The sequence below is a fragment of the Oncorhynchus nerka genome, linkage group LG27 (genome assembly GCF_034236695.1).
Source record: "Oncorhynchus nerka isolate Pitt River linkage group LG27, Oner_Uvic_2.0, whole genome shotgun sequence".
Classification (NCBI taxonomy): domain Eukaryota; kingdom Metazoa; phylum Chordata; class Actinopteri; order Salmoniformes; family Salmonidae; genus Oncorhynchus; species Oncorhynchus nerka.
The window spans coordinates 48,730,653-48,750,569 of record NC_088422.1 but is presented as its reverse complement, the minus strand read 5'-3'; the positions used below and the strand labels follow the sequence as shown (position 1 = coordinate 48,750,569).

The following is a 19,917-nucleotide window of genomic DNA, read 5'->3' as shown; positions in this document are numbered from 1 at the left end:
CAATATTCAATCCATTCTGATCGATAAATGTATTCACTTTGAACCATTTAGTCCTTTGTCAATCAAGCCTGCTCCCTCCATATTGTATTGCAACCAAGCAGGCGACTGAAATGGTTGCTCATCTCTTGCTGCTCTACATACGAGAGCCGGCGTGATGCTGCTGCCTTCGTGAACCAATCACTCAGAATTCAACTCTTCTCTGGGAGAAGAGAAACAAGCTTTCTCTTGCCACAGCTTGCTCCAGTTTCTCTCCCCCCACACACACACAGACCAATATCGCTCGGAGGAAAGCTGGCTGCTGAGTCAGAGTAGTGCAGAGCCCAGGCAGAGCGCTGGGGGGGGTCCTGGGGAGGGAAGGAGTGGGAGGGAGTGTCCCTATGTGTGTCTGTGTGAGATTGAATGACCTAACCCCTGTATTAAAGTGTGTTATTTTCAAGAACACATGTACTCATTTTACATTTCAGTCATTTAAACATGCTCTCTAATCCAGAGTGACTTGCTCAAGATATTTCAACTAGTTGGCTTGGGGATTCGAGCCAGCAACCTTTCGTTACTGGAATGACACTTAGCTGCTAGTCCACCTGCCACCAGGGCTGATGAGTCCAAGGCTGTCTGTCTTGATTAGTATGGCTTTAATAAAGTGAAGTGATTCTCTATGGGAATAAATACCATAGTAGAATACCCTATGAAAAGCCCTAATTCTACTTTGTTATGTCATGGTATCATGAAGTAATTTTCACTCTTTCTCTCTTTCCTTCCTCCTCTCTCCTCTCTCTCGCTATCTATCCCACCATATGTTATCTCAACGCACAATTTGCCAAGTTTATCTTTTTCTTTTATTACAAGTCCCCGGCTGCGTTTGAATCCGTTAAGAATTCCCACAGTCTGTATAATTCCTGATTCCTTAATGCGGAGGGCCGTGAGCCGCTAAACCCAGTTCCTTCGCATTCAACTCACTCGTAGGAGTTCAAATGGAATACACAATCATTGGGAGAGATGGAGAGAGGAACAGAGGAGAAGAGAGGGATGGAGTGAGTGAGAAACAGCCATTGCATCCTCCTCAGAGTGTTCCATGTTTGGCTGAGTGTAAGAGATGAGACAGAGAGAGAGAGAGAACTCCTCAGTGTGTTTTCACCCAGTCCATCTACATCAATCTCACTGTACCAGGCAGCTATCAGCAGAGTAGAGCTCTGGCATATGTGTTACTGCATGTGTGTGAGTAGCCATGCATGGGTGCATGTGTATGTGCACGCACATCCATGCGTGTGTGCATGTCAGAGCAGAGCTATAGAATATAATATTCAGCAGCCTGATGGTGGTCTTTCATAGCAACACGTTTAGAGATGAATTAGTAATGGCAGTGCAGGGACCTCAGGGAACTCACAGCGTGAGAAACAACTGTGTGCGTGCTTGCATGTGTATTTGGGCAAGAGGAGATGTGAGGGCATGTCTGTTTATGAATATTCGTAATGGGAGGGTGTGTGTGTGTGCGTGCGTGCGCCCGATCATCATTATAACTCTAATAAACTAGTCCATCGCAATTACATTACCTCCCCCCTCTCGCTCTTTACCCACACGCCTACCCACGCACACATATAGTGCCTTCAAAAAGTATTTCTCCCCTTGACCTTTTCTACATTTTGTTTTTAGAAAGTGGGATTTTTGTTTTAATTTTTGGACAACGATATACACAAAATACTCTGTCAATGTTTACTAAAAATTAATGAAAGATCAAACACGAATATTTCTTAATTAGATGGGTATTCACACCCCTGAGGCAATAAATGTTAGACACCTTTGGCAGCGATTACAGCTGGGAGTCTTTCTGGGTAAGTCTCAGAGCTTTGCACACCTGGATTGTACAATATTTCCCAATTATTATTATTTTAATCTTCAAGCTCTGTGAAGTTGGTTGTTGATCATTGCAAGAAAGCCATTTTCAAGTCTTGCCATAGATTTTCATGCCAATTTAAGTCAAAACTTTAGATCACTCAGGAATATTCAATGTTGTCATGGTAAGCATCTCCAGTGTAGATTTGGCCTTGTGTTTTACGTTATTGTCCTGCTGAAAGGTGAATTTGTCTCCCAGTGTCGGTTAAAAAGAAGACTGTAGCAGGTTTTCCTCTAGGATTTTGCCTGTGCTTAGCTGTCTTCCGTTTCTTTTTATCTAGGCTACCCGGGGCGCCAGGGTAACCTAGTGGTTAGAGCGTTGGACTAGTAACCGAAAGGTTGCAAGTTCAAATCCCTGGGCTGACAAGGTACAAATCCCCGGGCTGACAAGGTCGTTCTGCCCCTGAACAGGCAGTTAACCCCCTAGGCCGTCATTGAAAATAAGAATTTGTTCTTAACTGACTTGCCTAGTTAAATAAAGGTACAATAAAATATTTAAACTCTCTAGTCCTTGCTGATGACAAGCCACATGTTTTTCAGTATTACTTAAGTGCCTTGTTGCAAACAGGATGCATGTTTTGGAATATTTATATTCTGTACAGGATTACTTCTTTTCACTCTGTCATTTAGGTTAGTATTGTTGAGTAACTACAATGTTGTTGATCCTAGGGCTGTTGCAGTGACCGTATTATCGCCACACCGGCAGTCATGAGTCATGACCGCAGTAAAATTCTAAATGACTGTTGAGTCACGGTAATCTCCTTTTATGCACTCTGGACACGTGTTAGTAGTACCCAACTCACTAACGATCATCAGGTAGCTAATGGCCTGGTACTCAGGGCTTGATTGTCCCTCTAACCACTCTGACATCAATGCAAATGCAATTGAAAATCACATCAAACACTTATCATTAAAACAGTATGTGCTTTTAAAACTCACCTCACTGTGATTGATCAATTTGAAGAAAGAAGTTCAACAGCAGATTGAAACTGAGTGTAAAACATGGTTGTTGTGGATATTATTTCAAAGCCTAGCACATGAAATGGACAGAGCTTTTTGAGGTGATAATTAATTCAAAACTACTATATGTATATTATAGTTTATGCATAATCATAGGCCTATATATAAGCCCAAGTCCAAAATAAAATCTGAATTAAAATAATGATTGTGCTGTTACACAATGCATAGCCAAGAGATATTAAGCATGGCAGAAAAACATTTAAAAAATGATTTGAAGTCTTTGGTACATAATTGGTAGCTTAAATTAAACAAATTCAGAGTTGGCCTACAATTAAAGTGAATTTGTATTTTATTTTGAATAGCCTAGTAAAAGGGCATTTATATGCTGACACATGACCTTTTAGCTACAGAAAATCTCACCACCGAGCGTCTCCATCTTCTCCCCTCATTCCTTTCTAAAGCGGGCAGAAAGAGGCCTGTCAACAGTTTAATGAAATATGTTTTGTTGTGAAAACATGTTACTGTTGATGTTCCTGGACAGATTTAACTTGGTTTCCCAAATGAAGGACTGGGTAGCTGCAGGAACAGGGTCTGAGAGCCTATGGAAGGCTGCATGCTCCTCAAACAGTGCTTGATGCATTGAGGGAATTAACCGGAATAGACTTCCAGACATGAGTGAAACATTTAAAAATGGCAGCCATTCCAGTGCATACAGATGACTTGTATTTTGTAATGAGCCATTCTAAATCAAAACTATTTTTTTCAAATGAGTAAAGACTAGATTAAATTGAGAGTAGTCTGATGGGAGAAAATGTGATCACTTGAAAAGGGAACAGTGGGTGCAGCCTATAGCCCCATCATTTACATTTACATTTAAGTCATTTAACCCATATCAAATTATATTCCTTAAGACATTGCCATTTCAAAGGCATCTAAATCTTTTAAGGGGGGGGTGAGAAGGATTACTTTATCCTTTAGGTATTCCTGAAAGAGGTGGGGTTTCAGGTGTCTCCGGAAGGTGGTGATTGAGCTAAGGGAGTTTGTTCCACCATTGGGGGCCAGAGCAGCGAACAGTTTTGACTGGGCTAAACTTCCTCAGTGGTAGGCCAGAGGTGGATGAAGAGTGCCCTTGTTTGGGTGTTTCAGAGCCTGGAACTGATTCACAGCTCCGTAGGCAAGCACCATGGTCTTTACGAGCTTCAACTGGAAGCCAGTATCATCATCATCATCATGTAACCCATATCATATCCTTTTGATTTCTAAGGCATTCTAAGGTTTGTATCATTCACAGCTAAAGTTGCCAAATAACTCTAAATCTAGCATATAAGAGCGGTTTCAAATTACCACTTTTACGCTCAACATATCCACTTCATATGTGCACTCGCACAAATATCCTTTCTATTTTATTCAGCTAACCTCAATTATACGTCGTCTTAATATAAAACCACATGATATAAAAGAATGGCACGGGACTTAAGCATATCTTGTCTGCTAAGTGAGCAAGCCTATGGCATGGTGCACAGCCAGATAACATTCAGTAGGCCAACTCATATTCTGTTCTTCCTGAAATACACTTTTTTCATATCATGTTTCTTTAGACCTGCCTAAAATAAAGTTGATTTATTTTGATGGTGTATATTCAATTGATTTGTTAGACTTTTTTTTTTTACATGTAATGTTCCAAAGGCGCATATCAGCTGCTCGCATGCATGGATGCTAAACATGTTTGTTAATTAACGGTTAATTACCATGTTACCGACAGTCTTTTGCATGACATTAACCCGGCTTACAAAATGTCGTGACCGCCACAGCCCTTGTTGATCCAGCCTCAGTTTTCTCATATCACGACCATTAAACTCAGTAACTGTTTTCAAATCACCATTGGCCTCATGGTGAAATCCCTCTAAAGCATCTGATTTGGGAAGGACGCCTGCATTTTTGTAGTGACTGGGTGTATTGATATACCATCCAAAGCCTAATTAATAGCTTCACCATGCTCAAAGGGATAGTCAGCGTCTACTTTTTAAAAAATGTTTACACATCTACCAATCGGTGCCCTTCTTTGCGAGGCATTGAAAAATGTCTTTGTGGTTGAATCTGTGCTTGAAAATCACTACTCAATTGAGGGACCTTGTAATTATCTGTTTGTGTGGGGTACAGAGATGGGGTAGTCATTCAAAAATCATGTTAACCCCTATAATTGCACACACAGTGATTCCATGCAGCTTATTATGTGATTTGTTAAGCACATTTTTATTCCTGAACTTATTTAGGTTGGCCATAACAAAGGGGTTGAATACTTATTCACTCTAGACATTTCAGCTTAATTTTTTTAATGAATTTCGAAAATGTTCTACAAACAGATTTCTACTGACATTATGTGTTTTTGTGTGTAGATCAATGACACAAAATCTAAATGTAATCAATTTTAAATTCAGACTAATGCAACAAATGTGGAACAAGTAAGGGGGTGTGAATACTTTCTGAAGGCTCTGTACTATATGCACCCACTCATTCATTCACGCGGACCCAAATGCATGCTTGTGCACTCCCCCATACACACGTGAGCATATTTACACACACACACACACACACTAATCTAAACCGCTTCCCTAAACACCTCCCTTAGCACAACGGCATTCATAGATCCTCAAATTATTCCCGAACACACACCAAACGGTGTAAGTGGGTAGAGGGAGGACAGGGAAGCAATTGTTGAACCAACCCAACAGCACTGTTACAACCTGTTGTTGCTTCGTTGCGGCATATCACACATTTCTACTGAGAAGGAGAGGAGCAGAAGGAGAGCAAAAAAAGAGGGAAGTGAAGTGTCCCTTGAGTGAGCATGTGGCTTATTAATTTTCTCCATTTCTATCTCGGACCCTCTCCCCTCTCTCCTTCTATCACACTCATTTACACTGAGTGGACAAAACATTAGTACTGACTGGGTGAATCCAGGTGAAAGCTATGATCACTTATTCATGTCACTTGTTAAATCTGTCTAAAAGATCAGTTAAAGAAGGAAGTCTTGAGACATGGATTGTGTGAATGGGCAAGACAAAAGATTTAAGTACCTTGGAACGGGGTATGGTAGTGGGTGCCAGGCGCACTGGTTTGAGTGTGTCAAGAACTGCAACGCTGCTGAGATCCTCACCCTCCACAGTTTCTCGTGTGTATCAAGAATGCTCCACCAACCAAAGGACATTCAGCCAACATGACACACTGTGGGAAGAATTGGAGTCAACATAGGCCAGCATCCCTGTTGAACACTTTCGACACTTTGTAGAGTCTATGCCCCAACTGAGGCTGTTCTGAGTGCAAAAGGGGGTGCATCTCAATATTAGGAAGGTGTTCAGAATGTTTTGTGCACTCAGTGGCTTTGAAACCTTTTGAGACCCCTACCACGTGGGTAAAATCACTGATGCTCTCTCTCTTGTGCGCTCTTCTCTCTCTTTTATTTTCTCTCTTTATCTCACCTCTCTCTGTCTCTCTGTGTTCTTTTATCTGGCGGAAGCTGTCTATCCAGATTGAGCGAGGGGCTTACGTCAGGTTTTATTTGAAGCTCTTACTGGAGAGGTTTGAGCTCAACAGGAGGAGAGGGGAGCCCGACCAGGATGATGCAATGAAGAGACACACACACACACATTTGGAATACTTTATTTGGATTCACTGTCAAGCCTATAATCATGGAAACAAAAACACTGTCTCCGCACTCACTCTCTCTCTCTCTCACACACACACACACGCACATACACACACACACACACACAGTGTGTTTTCCCTGTTGGCATGTCTGAAGGGCCAGTGAACGATTGCAGTATGTTTGAATACATTGTGATTTTCTATAGCTAAAGGGTGTATTTATCGTTCTATGTAAGGTCTATAACAGCAGAGGCCAGTAAGAAACATGGCGCCTATTTCATTCAGAACAATCTGACCATGAACTGAGAAGTTGCCAGTAGTTTACCCATTCCTAACTCTGATATCAGTGGTGGAATGAATCAATGTTTTTAAAAACGTCTAACCCATATTTTTCACAGGTTTTGCAAAGCAGTAATTATGTAAGTTGTATGTGTGAACTGAACTTTAGTTTAACAGAGTAACGCTTCATTCTAAAAAGCAACAGTTCCTTGTGTATCCTTTAGGGGTTCTTCAAATTGAAACTGTGGGGAAACCCCTATAAGTTCTTCGAAGAACCCTTTTAATGGGTCCTCGAACCTTTTGAATAACCTTTTGCGGTTCATTTTTGAACTAGCACCTTCACCTAATTGTTATTGTTATTATTATTATTCATAGTAATATGCATAACACTAATATCAATAACACAATATTTTAGTTGTCAGTGTTTAATGATTTTAGTGGCAAAGCAGAATAAAAAAATCCAAGTATGAGGTAAACTCCCAGCAGGGCCCCAAGTCCAATGGTTATATCCACTGGTGTGTTGCTATTGATGTTCTCCGCATCCATAGCCAGAATGATTTTTGCAGTGCATGGTGAATCGAACGGGCTTCCTGTTATATTCATCAGAGGTATAGGGAGGGTGAAGTCTGTGAATCCCCAAAATAGTAATTATACAGATCATTAACAAAATATGCACACGACAGCATTCATACCTTGTGAATGAAAAAAATAAAATGTTTTGATAATGTTTTTCACCTTGTCCATAATGTAGAGGCCTATGGGATGAGGTAAATGTGATCTGCATAACATACCAATAGACATACCTCTTGTATGCCTCCTCGTCTGTATACCTACAGACACAAAAGTGAGCAGTTCAGTCATCCTCACCCAATACAGCTAGCCTTCAACACATTCTTATAGCCTACATATTCTTACCTCTTTGTTGGTTGATATCCATTGAATTGTGTCCTTTTTCTATTTTTTTTTAAAGATTGGCACAAATATAAAAAGATAGATGGTATCATCATAAAACGATATCAATTTAGACATACATGGGACAAACCTTAAATTGAGGAGATCTTACAAATGTTCAGTTAAGTGCCTGCGCCTGTTGTTCTTTCAACTTCAAATCCAAATATTTCAGTTGGGCAGTTAGGTTCCTGCAAGAATCCCCACCAACTAAGGAGGTTCCTTGATGAACCCCACCTCCTATAGGGTTCTTGGAATAACCTTTTTGGGGGCAATTTTCAGTGCCAAGAACCATAAGGTTCTTCAAAAAACTGAGAGGATCTTTTTGAACCCATCATGTTTTGAGTGTATAGCAAGAATCTAACACAATGCACAGTATTGTAATGTACACATTAGAGCCCTTGTACCCAGGCTGTCATGCATCGAGAAGAGGGCACAACAAAGCCTATTCCCCCTCAGGAGACTGAAAAGATTTGGCATTGGTCTTCAGATCCTCAAATGGTTCTACAGCTGCACCATCGGGAGGATCCTGACTGGTTGCATCACCACCTGGTATGGCAACTGCTCGGCCTCCAACCGCGTACGGCCAAGCTTCCTGCCGTCCAGGATCTCTATACCAGGCGGTGTCAGAGGAAGGCCCAAAACATTGCCAAGGACTCCAGCCACACTATTCATAGACTATTCTCCCTGATACCACACGGCAAGCGGTACCGGAGCGCCAAGTCTAGGTCAAAAAGGCTTCTTAACAGCTTCTACCCCCCACGCCATAAGACTCTTGAACAGTTAATCAAATGGCTATCTTGACTATTTTCATTGTCACCCCCCCCCCCATTTTTATGCAGCTGCTTCTCTCTGTTTATTAACTATGCATAGTCACTTTAGCTCTACTTACATGTACATATTACCTCGACTAACTGGTGCCCCCGCACATTGACTCTGTCCCGGAACCCCCTGAATATAGCCTCACTACTGTTGTTTTATTGTTGCTCCTTATTTATTTTTCTTATTTTTTTTTCTTATCTGCACTGCTGGTTAAGGGCTTGTAAGTAAGCGTTTCACTGTAAGTATTCCACGGATGTGACAAATACTATTTTATTTTATTATGGATACTTCCTACATATCCTATCTGTTTTTCACACCGTAACGTCCTCAAACTCAACTCTGGACCTCGAAGACAGTTTCACTGCATTTTTTTCATTGTTCCTCTCTAATCAGGGACTGATTTTGACCTGGGACACCAGGTGTTTGCAATTACCCATTTAATACCCATTTAAAAATGAAATTCAAATAATAATAAAGGAGGCGACAAGGACAAAACAATATAACTTGAAACTAACGTAAACCCCCTACAGTGGTAACAAGGTTTTTGATATATTTTTGTATCTGGAAACAAGACATAACTCTTTAATAAGAAGAAACTCGTGAGAATTATGATGACGATGTTGAGTGTCTGTGTTCTCTGCCTGTGTACACCGTGTTTTTCTGCCTGTGTAAAAAAAAAAAAAAGTCTATGTGCGTAATCATGTGGCCCTCTGCTCTCTCTGTCTGTGTGTCCGTCCCTCCCTCCAATGAGATTAGGGGTTCTCCCATGGAAGTCATGGATGTTGAAGGCTGACCGCAGTACTGCAGGCATTGTTAGCAGAAAACAGGATCCCCAATTATAGTGAATGGAAAAAAGTAAATCTTCGTGTAAATTAAAACAATTAATTGAATACAATCATGGTACCAATAATTGCTTTAAATACTCCAGGTGTATGTCCTGGAACCGATTATTTTAAAATTGAACACAGAAGATATAAGGATAATTTAGTTGCAAATACCAGTCTGCAGTACCCCAGTCGGCCTTCAACTTTAGTTACTCAATGAGAGGGGGCAGCAGTGAGCTAGCCTGCAACGTCACTTCCTGGAGTAGCTCAAACTGCGCATGTTAAGTCTCCATGAGATGCCATCTTAACTGACTTAATTTGGCTTCAATGCGCTATTGAGTCTTCACATGGGAGGAATGGTGTCACGTGATCGATGGCATTGTTCATTTATATATACAGTCATTGGTGTGTCACTAACTGGAACAAAGCTCAGGCTATATGTCACATGTTTGATGGCCCAGCTGCAGTCTGGTGACTCACAACAGCCATACCTGCTGCTGCTAGCCTGTGCATCCGAGTGTGTCAGTGTGTGTGTGTACGCATGTGTGGAAGTGATGCACCAATGACTCACGGTGATCGAGCTGTCCAGTTTGTGTGGGTCTGTGAGTGTATGTGTGTGTGTATTGTCCTCCAACTGTGTGTCTGATCTTCTGCTTGGATGAGCAACAGGAGCAGACAGTGAGCAAGTCCATGCCTTACCATCTTCTTCTGCCCCCTCTACCCTGCCAACTGTTCATGTGACATACACACACATTCAGCTTGTAATTCCTAGAAAGAATCAGGTTATATGGGGATGAGTAGGATATGGGAGCAGACAAGGTTGTACCGATTCAGTCTCTTGATCAGACTATGTGTATGTGCATGTTTGTGTTGGTCTTTAGGTCCTGATTGTAAATGTAATCTCTATGTTGTGTGTAGGCGTCCAGTAACTCCATCATACACGTGTCTGTGTGTGTGTGTGTGTCTGCTACATGGATCGTGCCTTTCCTGACAAGCTGCTTAAATACCAGCCCCTCATGTCACGCCTCGGCTATCAGTGCAAGCTCGCTGTCCCGGCCATGTTCACAGGCTGATAGTACGTGGCCTTCAGATAGCAGGCCTGCATAAGACGAAGCAGCTAGCAAGTTACTACTCGGTGTCACCAGTTATGGGCAGCATTGCTGTGTGGAGACGGTGCTATCTGTTTCCTTAGGTGTCCAGATATCCCTGTCCTGAAATGTTTGAATGCTTATTGTATGAATTATGATTTGTGGATTCATAAAGTATTTAAAATTGTGTTTGTGTGTGTGTGTGTGTGTCTTCCATCCAGGTAGTGATCATAAATGCTGTCTGTCTACACTGTTACGTCCTAACTTATTACCATCTGTCTCTCTCTCTCTACTTTTTGGCATGGGAAACATGTGTACATTGCCAAAGCAAGTGAAATAGATAATAAACAAAAGTTAATTAAATAATAACATTTTTTTTACAGTCACAAACATAGCAGATTCTAGTAACTCTCTCTCTGTATGTTTCCTCTCATCCAGGTGGGTATGGTAAATGCCCGGCGCGTGGATGAGGAGCAGCAGCTGCAGTGAGGTGGAACATCGCGGTAACCGCGGTACCGTCTAGCCCCGCCCACCATGCCCTCGTCCACGCGGAAGGGAGCGCTGAAGGACCCCGAGCTGGCCGACCTCTTCTTCAAAGATGACCCCGAGGAAGTCTTCTGTGACCTGCACGAGATCGGCCATGGCAGCTTTGGGGCCGTCTACTTTGTGAGTAGTATCTCAGGGCTGGATAGTAAATTAAATTATGTCTAACTCAGAAATTTTAATTTCGTAAATTTTAATTAAAACATTTTATTTTTTAAATGTAACCTTCATTTAACTAGGCATTACTGGGAGATTTTTCACAATACATTTAGTACTTAGATAGAATTTGAAGTTATTGACCAACCATTGAACAGGGCCTATTTCATTTCAATTTCTCAACCAATGGAGATGCTTTCATGGCGATTGTCAATTGAAAGTGCTATTTAGTCCAGGACTGGCCCTGGTCAGTGTGTGTGTTATATGCATTGGGTGAGTGCAATCCCTACTATTCACTGTCAGGATCATGTTAGACATCCAGTCTAGCTGTCTGTGGCTATAGATGTCAGAGTCCAGGGACAAGATCACTCGCTCTCTCAAGGTTGTCTAATAATAACTCTGCTGCCATTTCTGTTAAATTCTGTCTCTGCCGCATTTCTTAATCTGGTCGTCACTAATGACAGAAGGCCTTTAAATCTAAATCAACGCAGAGCGGGAGAGAGGGGAGGATGAATCTGCTAGCACCAATCCCTCCATCCTCCTCCTCCCTTCCCTTCACCCCTCTCATCCCTCCTTCTAGCCCTCTCCTCCTTTTCCTCCTCCCCTCCCTCTGTCCTCTTTCTTTCAACCCTCCCTCCATCCATCCTTTTCCCCCACCCCTTTCTTTCCACCTCCAACATCCCTTTCCTCCCCCACTCCATCCCCCAGCCTGTCCATATGCAAGGCTTGGGGGGAGAGGGATAAACGGAAGCCTTTCCTCCTAAGACAGCTGTTCTGCGCGTTAAGTGGCGAGGCCAGCTGGTGATGGATGGATAGATAGTAGGGCAGGCAGGAGATTTTACCTGGCCTGGTTGACTGACATTAGTGCTCCTCTAAGTCCAGTCATCTACCGGACAAGGCTACATTCATAGAAATATACTTATTAGAATGGGAAATGGTTTTAAAGTGGCAATCTGGATTCGAGGTCAATGGCTGTGTATCAATAATTTAACATTCCAAAATGGATATACCAATCCCAGAGTAGCCCTTTAAAATGTTCCAGTCAAATTGCCATAGTCTGAAGGGATTTGCCCATTCTAGTAATTCTATGTATATGGCTATGGTACTGTATGTCAGCATGCCACGTGATGAGGCCATCAGTCTTGTCTGGCTGATTTGGCTGGCTAGTATGAAATCCTGGTGACTTTTTGGTCATTGATACACTTCTTTACCTGCTGTGAGCTACTAGGATAGCTATCTGCAAGTGTTTGCTAGCTGCTGTGGCTAGCTCATAGCTCTACTATGCATTCACATTCCTTCTGACCAAAGGCATGTGTATGGGGGGAAATTACTGAAATGGAATGAGGCACCATCAACGTTTGTATGAGGAAGCCATCCATGTGTTCTAAAAGCCTTAGGGGTTTTAACACGCGCAATGTGCTAATTACTGTGTGGTTAAGTACCTAGCTAGCTAGCTTCTCTGTTGAGTTGCTTGTTTCCTCTATGCTTGTTTTCGTCTATGCTCATATTTGTAACTACAGGGAGTTTCCTACATATGTTTAGTATTGCCATGTTTTGAGGAGACATTTGATTCTTGTTTCCCATTTACCCTCATTTGACCCAGAGCCATATATAGAGAGTGGCTACATCTCAGTCATATGACCCACTTTGACCAGTTTTTGGCTACCAACTGGATTCTAGCCAGCTGTTAAATATAGGCCTATATCCTGTATCCAGACTACAGCTGTGCGTTTCTACGAGAAATGCCTGTTCTCACATTCACCTTTCTCTCTCACTCTCTCTCGCTCTACATTTTTTTCCCTCCTCTCACTCACTCCCCTCCTCTCCTCTCTCTTGCCTACTCTCACTGCCCTCTACTCTCCCTCAGGCCAGAAACTCCTACTCCAACGAGGTGGTGGCCATTAAGAAGATGTCCTACAATGGCAAACAGACCACCGAGGTGAGAGGACTGCAGCCTTTTACTCACTTTAAACACAAGTTGAACTAATTTAGCACTCTGTCTGCTTTATCAGTCACACCTCAGGCCTTGAAACAGAGGTTAAACAAGATGAGAGGACAAACTAATACAAATGTTTTGAACTCCCTCTCAAACTCTTCCCTCTATGGCCAATGGGACGGTCACAACTCAGGACTTGAAATGGAGGTTCAACATTCCATGGGCAGTCCCTTCCTCTGGCCGCTATGATGATCACAACTCGGTATCTTTGAAATCACAACCTGGCCACTGGAATGGTCACAACTTAGGCCTTGTAGCAGAGGTCAAATGAGACGAGAACAACTAACACAAACACTTTGAAATTACACACTGTTCCCACTCTGGCCACAGTATGGTCACACCTAAGGGCTTTAAACAGAGGTTAAACATTCCCTGCGATCCACAAGGCCTTGGGTTGGGTTCAAGGGTTGGGTTCAAACTCCTCTCTTGTGTAAATGGAACTGACCTATCCATAAACCCACTGCCCTGGCCAATATGTCAGGGCCAACATGCTGTGAATAGGGCTCTTTGCAGATGTGTTGATGTTGTTGACTCTTACACACTCTCTCTCTCATTCTCTCCCTCCTTCTCTCCTCAGAAATGGCAGGACATCATTAAGGAGGTCAAGTTTTTGGAACAGCTGCGCCATCCAAACACCATTGAGTACAAAGGCTGCTACTTGAAGGATAACACTGCCTGGGTCAGTGGAGTGTGGCAGAGCTGCCAGGGAAACTACTTTTTCCCCCCTCTTCATCAGGCTGCTTCTATCTTTCTTTCAACTCTCTTTCTTTCTTTTCATCTCTCACTCTGACTCTCTTTCTCATAATCTCGCTCATTCTCTTTCTCTCTCGGTCTCACCATTTTCTATCTTTCCCATTTTTGTCTCTCATCCCTCTTTTGCATAGTTTCTCTGATTCTCTGTCTTTCACCATTTGTCTCCTTCTCTAAAACCTCCCTTTTACAACATGGTTTATGTCATGACCTTTTAAAATATGCACCAACCACTTCCAGTGTAAAAGTCGTTAGGAAAATCTCTTTGCGCTTGACAGCACTTTCTCAAATTTTTGGTTTCCACCACCTCTGCTATGATGGTAATAAATGAGGCCTTCCTTGTTTTTGTCTGAGTCATTATATAATAGATATTTGGGGTTGTTGGCCATTTGTTTAAGGAGGCAACTCTCAATCTTGTGTGTGTTTTTGGGTGTCCACTTGTCTCTGACCTATGACCTTTCTGTCTCTTCCAGCTGGTGATGGAGTACTGCCTAGGCTCCGCATCAGATTTACTAGAGGGTGAGTAGTAAACACACATCCAGCGTGCACACACACATACTTATTCACCTAAACACACACAGTTCATTCAAAGAGAAGTTACAAAATTGCAATGAGAATATCGGGGTTCTTTTTGAGCATGTGCTTTATACACCCATTAGTAATGCAACATTCATGGTAAGCAAGGAACCTTTTATCTCTAAACAGTGTGTGTAATATTCCACTGTGAATGTTCCTGTTCAGGGTCTCCAAATATTCCGCACCTTGGCCTACGTGATATATTTAGCACTTCTGTTTGTGTCCCGTCCTGGCTGTCATGGAAACTGTTTTAAACAGCCATGACAGTTGGCTGGTTTTGACCTATTTTTGTGTGTGTGAAGCACTTCTGAAATTCCTCCACTGTAGTTCTGCTTCCTTTGACTCTAAGGCAAGGCGTCGCTCTGCTAGCCTGGTCCCAGATTTGTTCGTGCTGTCTTGCCAACTCATATTGTCATCTAGTTGGTAAGACCGCACAAACAGATCTGGGGCCAGGCTTTCAGAGCAGCAATCCACCCACCGGGAATGTGTTTTATAACCCTTTAATCCCAACCCTGTTAGACTTTACACATTTAACAGATGCTTCTGGGGTTTGTTGTTATGTGTCATATCAGGAAGGGCAGATTGCTTGTGTCTCTAGATAGCACTGACGGTTTTCCCCCTTGATGTATTTTCCTCCTCTTTGTACCCTCCATTCCAGTTCATAAGAAACCGCTCCAAGAGGTTGAAATTGCTGCCATAACCCACGGTGCCTTGCTAGGACTGGCTTACCTCCATTCCCATAATATGATTCACAGGTGAGCTTCCGGTCTACCTGTCTTCCATCTTCCCCCTTGTTAAAATGTTTGTCATCAACATCTTAAATAAGCCCCCCCCCCCCGCTTCTCCTTCACCCAAATCCAGACAGCTTATGTTCTGAAAGAGCTGAAAAATCTGGATCACTACAAATCAACTGGGCTAGACAGTATGGACCCTCTCTTTCTAAAACTATCAGCCGAACTTGTTGCTACCTCTGTTTACTAGCCTGTTCAACCTCTCTTTCGTATCGCCTGCGATCCCTAAAGATTAGAAAGCTGCCGGGGACACTAGACCCAAACTGTTACAGACCTATATCCATCCTGCTCTGCCTTTCTAAAGTCTTCGAAAGCCAAGTTAACCTCTAGCGACGAGCAATCCCGTATCCGGGAGCGTAATAGCCTCAAGCGCATTACCATAACGCAACTTTTCCTATTCATGAAAATCGCAAATTAAATGAAATAAATATATTCAAACACAAGCTTAGCCTTTTGTTAACAACACTGTCATCTTAGATTTTCAAAATATGCGTTACAGCCAACGCTAGACAAGCATTTGTGTAAGTTTATCATGGCATAATGCTATGCTAGCTCTGCTGGCAGCAGGCAACATTTTCACGAAAATAAGAAAAGCAACCAAATTAAATAATTTACCTTTGAAGAACTTCGGATGCTTTCACTCAAGAGACTCCCAGTTAGATAGCAAATGTTCCTTTTTTCCCAAAAGATTATTTTTGTAGGCGAAATAACTCCCGTTTGTTCATCATGCTTGGCTGAGAAATCGACCGGAAAATGCTACCATTACAACGGCAAACTTTTTTCAAGATTAACTCCATAATATCGACAGAAACACGGCAAACGTTGTTTAGGATCCATCCACAAGGTGTTTTTAACATATGTATTCGATAATATATCCGTCGAGGCAGTTGGCTACAAATGGCTACCTCAGTATTTTACGCAAGGTTTTCTCCGGGAGACACCATGCGACCACTCGCCCTATATGGTCTCTTACAGCCATTCTCCAATGGAAATGCCTAAAAAGACGTCACAATGCTGTAGACACCTTGGGGAAAACGTAAGCTGACTCCTAGCTCCTTCACAGCCATATAAGGAGTTATGAGGCGGTTTTAAAAAATGCGGCACTTCCTGATTGGATTTTTATCTGGGTTTCGCCTGTAACATCAGTTCTGTGGCACTCACAGACAATATCTTTGCAGTTTTGGAAACGTCAGAGTGTTTTCTTTCCAAAGCTGTCAATTGTATGCATAGTCGAGCATCTTTTCGTGACAAAATATCTTGTTTAAAACGGGAACGTTTTTCATCCAAAAATTAAAAGAGCGCCCCCTATAGCCAACTAGTTAACAAACAGTTCACCGACCATTTCGAATCCCACTGTACCTTCTCCACTATGCAATCTGATTTTCAAGCTGATCATGGGTGCACCTCAGCCACGCTCAAGGTCCTAAATGATATCATAACCGTCGTCATAGATAAAAGACAGTACTGTGCAGCAGTTTTCATCGACCTGGCCAAGGCTTTCGACTCAATCACCGCGTTCTTATCGGCAGACTCAATAGCCTTGGTTTTTCAAATGACTGACTCGCCTGGTTCACCAACTACTTCTCAGATAGAGCTTAGTGTTGTCCAGATCTCTGGCAGTCTCTATGGGGGTGCCACATGGTTCAATTCTCTGGCCTATTATTCTCTCTGTATATCAATGATATCACTCTTGCTGCTGGTGATTCTCTGATCCACCTCCTACGCAGACGACACCATTCTGTATACATCTGACCCTTCCTTGGACACTGTGTTATCAAACTTCTAAACGAGCTTCAACGCCACACAACACTCCTTCCGTGGCCTCCAACTGCTTTTAAATGCTAGTAAAAGTAAATGCATGCTCTTCAACGATTGCTGCCCGCACCCTCCTGCCCGCCTAGCATCCCTACTCTGGATGGTTCTGACTTAGAATATGTGGACAACTACAAATACCTAGGTGTCTGGCTAGACTGTAAACTCTCCTTCCAGACTCACATTAAGCATCTCCAATCCAAAATTAAATCTAGAATCGGCTTCCTATTTCGCAACAAAGCCTCCTTCACTCATGCTGCCAAACATACCCTCGTAAAACGGACTATCCTACTGATCCTTGACTTCGGCGATGTCATTTACAAAATAGCCTCCAACACTCTACTCAGCAAATTGGATGTAGTCTATCACAGTGCCATCCGTTTTGTCACCGAAGCCCCAAATACTACCCACCACTGCGACTTGTATGCTCTCGTTGGCTGGCCCTTGCTACATATTCGTCGCCAAACCCACTGGTCATCTATAAGTCTTTGCTAGGTAAATCCCCACCTTATCTCAGCTCACTGGTCTCCATAGCAACACCCACCCATTGCACACGCTCCAGCAGGTTTATTTCACTGGTCATCCCCAAAGCCATCACCTCCTTTGGCCACCTTTCCTTCCAGTTCTCTGCTGCCAATGACTGGAATTGAATTGCAAAAATCACTGAACCTGGAGTCTTATACCTCCCTCTCTAACTTTAAGCCTCAGCTGTCAGAGCAGCTTACCGATCATTGAACCTGTATACAGCCAATCTGTAAATAGCACATCCTCACCTCATTCCCATATTATTATATTTTTTGCTCTTTTGCACCCCAGTATCTCTACTTGAACATCATCATCTGCACATCCATCATTCCAGTGTTAATGCTAAATTGTAATTATTTTGCCACTATGGCCTATTTATTGCCTTACCTCCTTAACCTTACTACATTTGCACACACTGTACATATATTTTTCTATTGTGTTATTGACTGTACGTTTGTTTATCCCGTGTGTAACTCTGTGTTGTTGTTTTTGTCTCACTGCTTTGCTTTATCTTGGCCAGGTCGCAGTTGTAAATGAGAACTTGTTCTCAACTGGCCTACCTGGTTAAATAAAGGTGGGGAAAAAATACAAAAAATAAATAAATTTAAACACGTTTGAGCTCTTGCTGAGACAAGATATGTGGTGACTCTGGTCTCATTGTTAAGTAATAATGAACTCATCAGAGAGAACATTCTTAGAGTTGTCATCTGCCAACCCTAATCTGTATTTCAATGTGCATTCCAACAGGCCCTTTTCTTGAACATCACTTACGGAGAATGTTATGTGAAACCTTTATCATTTTACCACCATGGCCCATAAAGACAAACATTACTGTTTTATCATGTTAAAAGTTCTGAAACCGAAAGGAAAGAAAAATATATATTTATTCACCACATAAATTAATTGTGAGATTGTATGCCTCCCCAAGTACAGGCCTAAATAAATGTCTGCTCCTCTCACAGTTCAGCTGAGCTCAAGGAGAGGCCTAAATAAATGTGTGCTCCTCTCACTGTTCAGTTGAGCTCAAGGAAAGGCATAAATAAATGTGTTCTCCTCTCACTGTTCAGCTGAGCTCAAGGAAAGGCCTAAATAAATGTCTGCTCCTCTCACTCTTCAACTGAGCTCAAGGAAAGGCCTAAATAAATGTGTGCTCCTCTCACTCTTCAGCTGAGCTCAAGGAAAGGCCTAAATAAATGTGTGCTCTGAACCATATCCCACCACCCTATTCTAACCCTGTTTGACGTGTCATCGCTTATTTTTTTTCTCTCTCCAGAGATGTGAAAGCTGGAAACATCCTGCTAACTGAGCCAGGCCTGGTCAAACTGGCAGACTTCGGCTCTGCCTCAATCGCCTCTCCTGCCAACTCCTTCGTAGGAACACCTTACTGGTCAGTACCTACCATTTTAAAGGTAGAGTCAGCGATATGACGTAGATGCATAAAGTAAACAGCATAGTGGGTCAATTTCCGCAACAACGAAGAGCGCTGAAGCGCGAGGCTCAACTTCTCTGCTGTTTTGGTCCTGTGGCTACCATGTTGTAAAAGTGTGAAGCGAGCCCGTGTACATGCGCAGATCCTGTGTTTGACTGTGGGAGCGAAGTCTTGCATCTTGCTCATCGTAATATGTCCGGTGCTGCTCTTGGCAACATCATTTCACTGAGTCTACCTTTAACAATACCTCAACACTACACTTTACTGGTCAGTACCTCAACACAGACACAAACACCGTACTGCTCAGTATCACCACACTAACATAATATATAGCTAGCCTAGTAGTATATAACATAGCTTTGCCTCTATAGCCTCTCCTGACAACTCTTTTGTAGGGACACCTTATTGGCCAATATCTTAAAGTCTTAGGGAAGAGTAGTAATCATGTAGAATACACTGAGTGTACAAAACATTAAGAACACTTTCCTAAGTGCCTACCATTTTAAAGGTAGAGTCAGCGATATGACGTAGATGCATAAAGTAAACAGCATAGTGGGTCAATTTCCGCAACAACGAAGAGCGCTGAAGCGCGAGGCTCAACTTCTCTGCTGTTTTGGTCCTGTGGCTACCATGTTGTAAAAGTGTGAAGCGAGCCCGTGTACATGCGCAGATCCTGTGTTTGACTGTGGGAGCGAAGTCTTGCATCTTGCTCATCGTAATATGTCCGGTGCTGCTCTTGGCAACATCATTTCACTGAGTCTACCTTTAACAATACCTCAACACTACACTTTACTGGTCAGTACCTCAACACAGACACAAACACCGTACTGCTCAGTATCACCACACTAACATAATATATAGCTAGCCTAGTAGTATATAACATAGC

The 19,917-nt window shown here is 42.5% G+C and overlaps 1 protein-coding gene across 3 annotated transcripts in view; it reads left to right on the top strand.

The window, feature by feature from the left end:
* Nucleotides 1–19,917, top strand: part of taok3a (TAO kinase 3a) — a 101,342-nt gene that overhangs the window by 56,576 nt on the left and 24,849 nt on the right. For all 3 annotated transcript variants that reach the window (XM_029638462.2, XM_065011722.1, XM_029638463.2), the window contains 6 exons: nt 10,892–11,119; nt 13,020–13,091; nt 13,726–13,827; nt 14,372–14,417; nt 15,133–15,229; nt 18,876–18,989. In XM_029638462.2, the coding sequence (XP_029494322.1) occupies nt 10,988–11,119; nt 13,020–13,091; nt 13,726–13,827; nt 14,372–14,417; nt 15,133–15,229; nt 18,876–18,989 (563 nt within the window). In that variant the 5' untranslated portion in view covers nt 10,892–10,987. The remainder of the gene's footprint in view (nt 1–10,891; nt 11,120–13,019; nt 13,092–13,725; nt 13,828–14,371; nt 14,418–15,132; nt 15,230–18,875; nt 18,990–19,917) is intronic.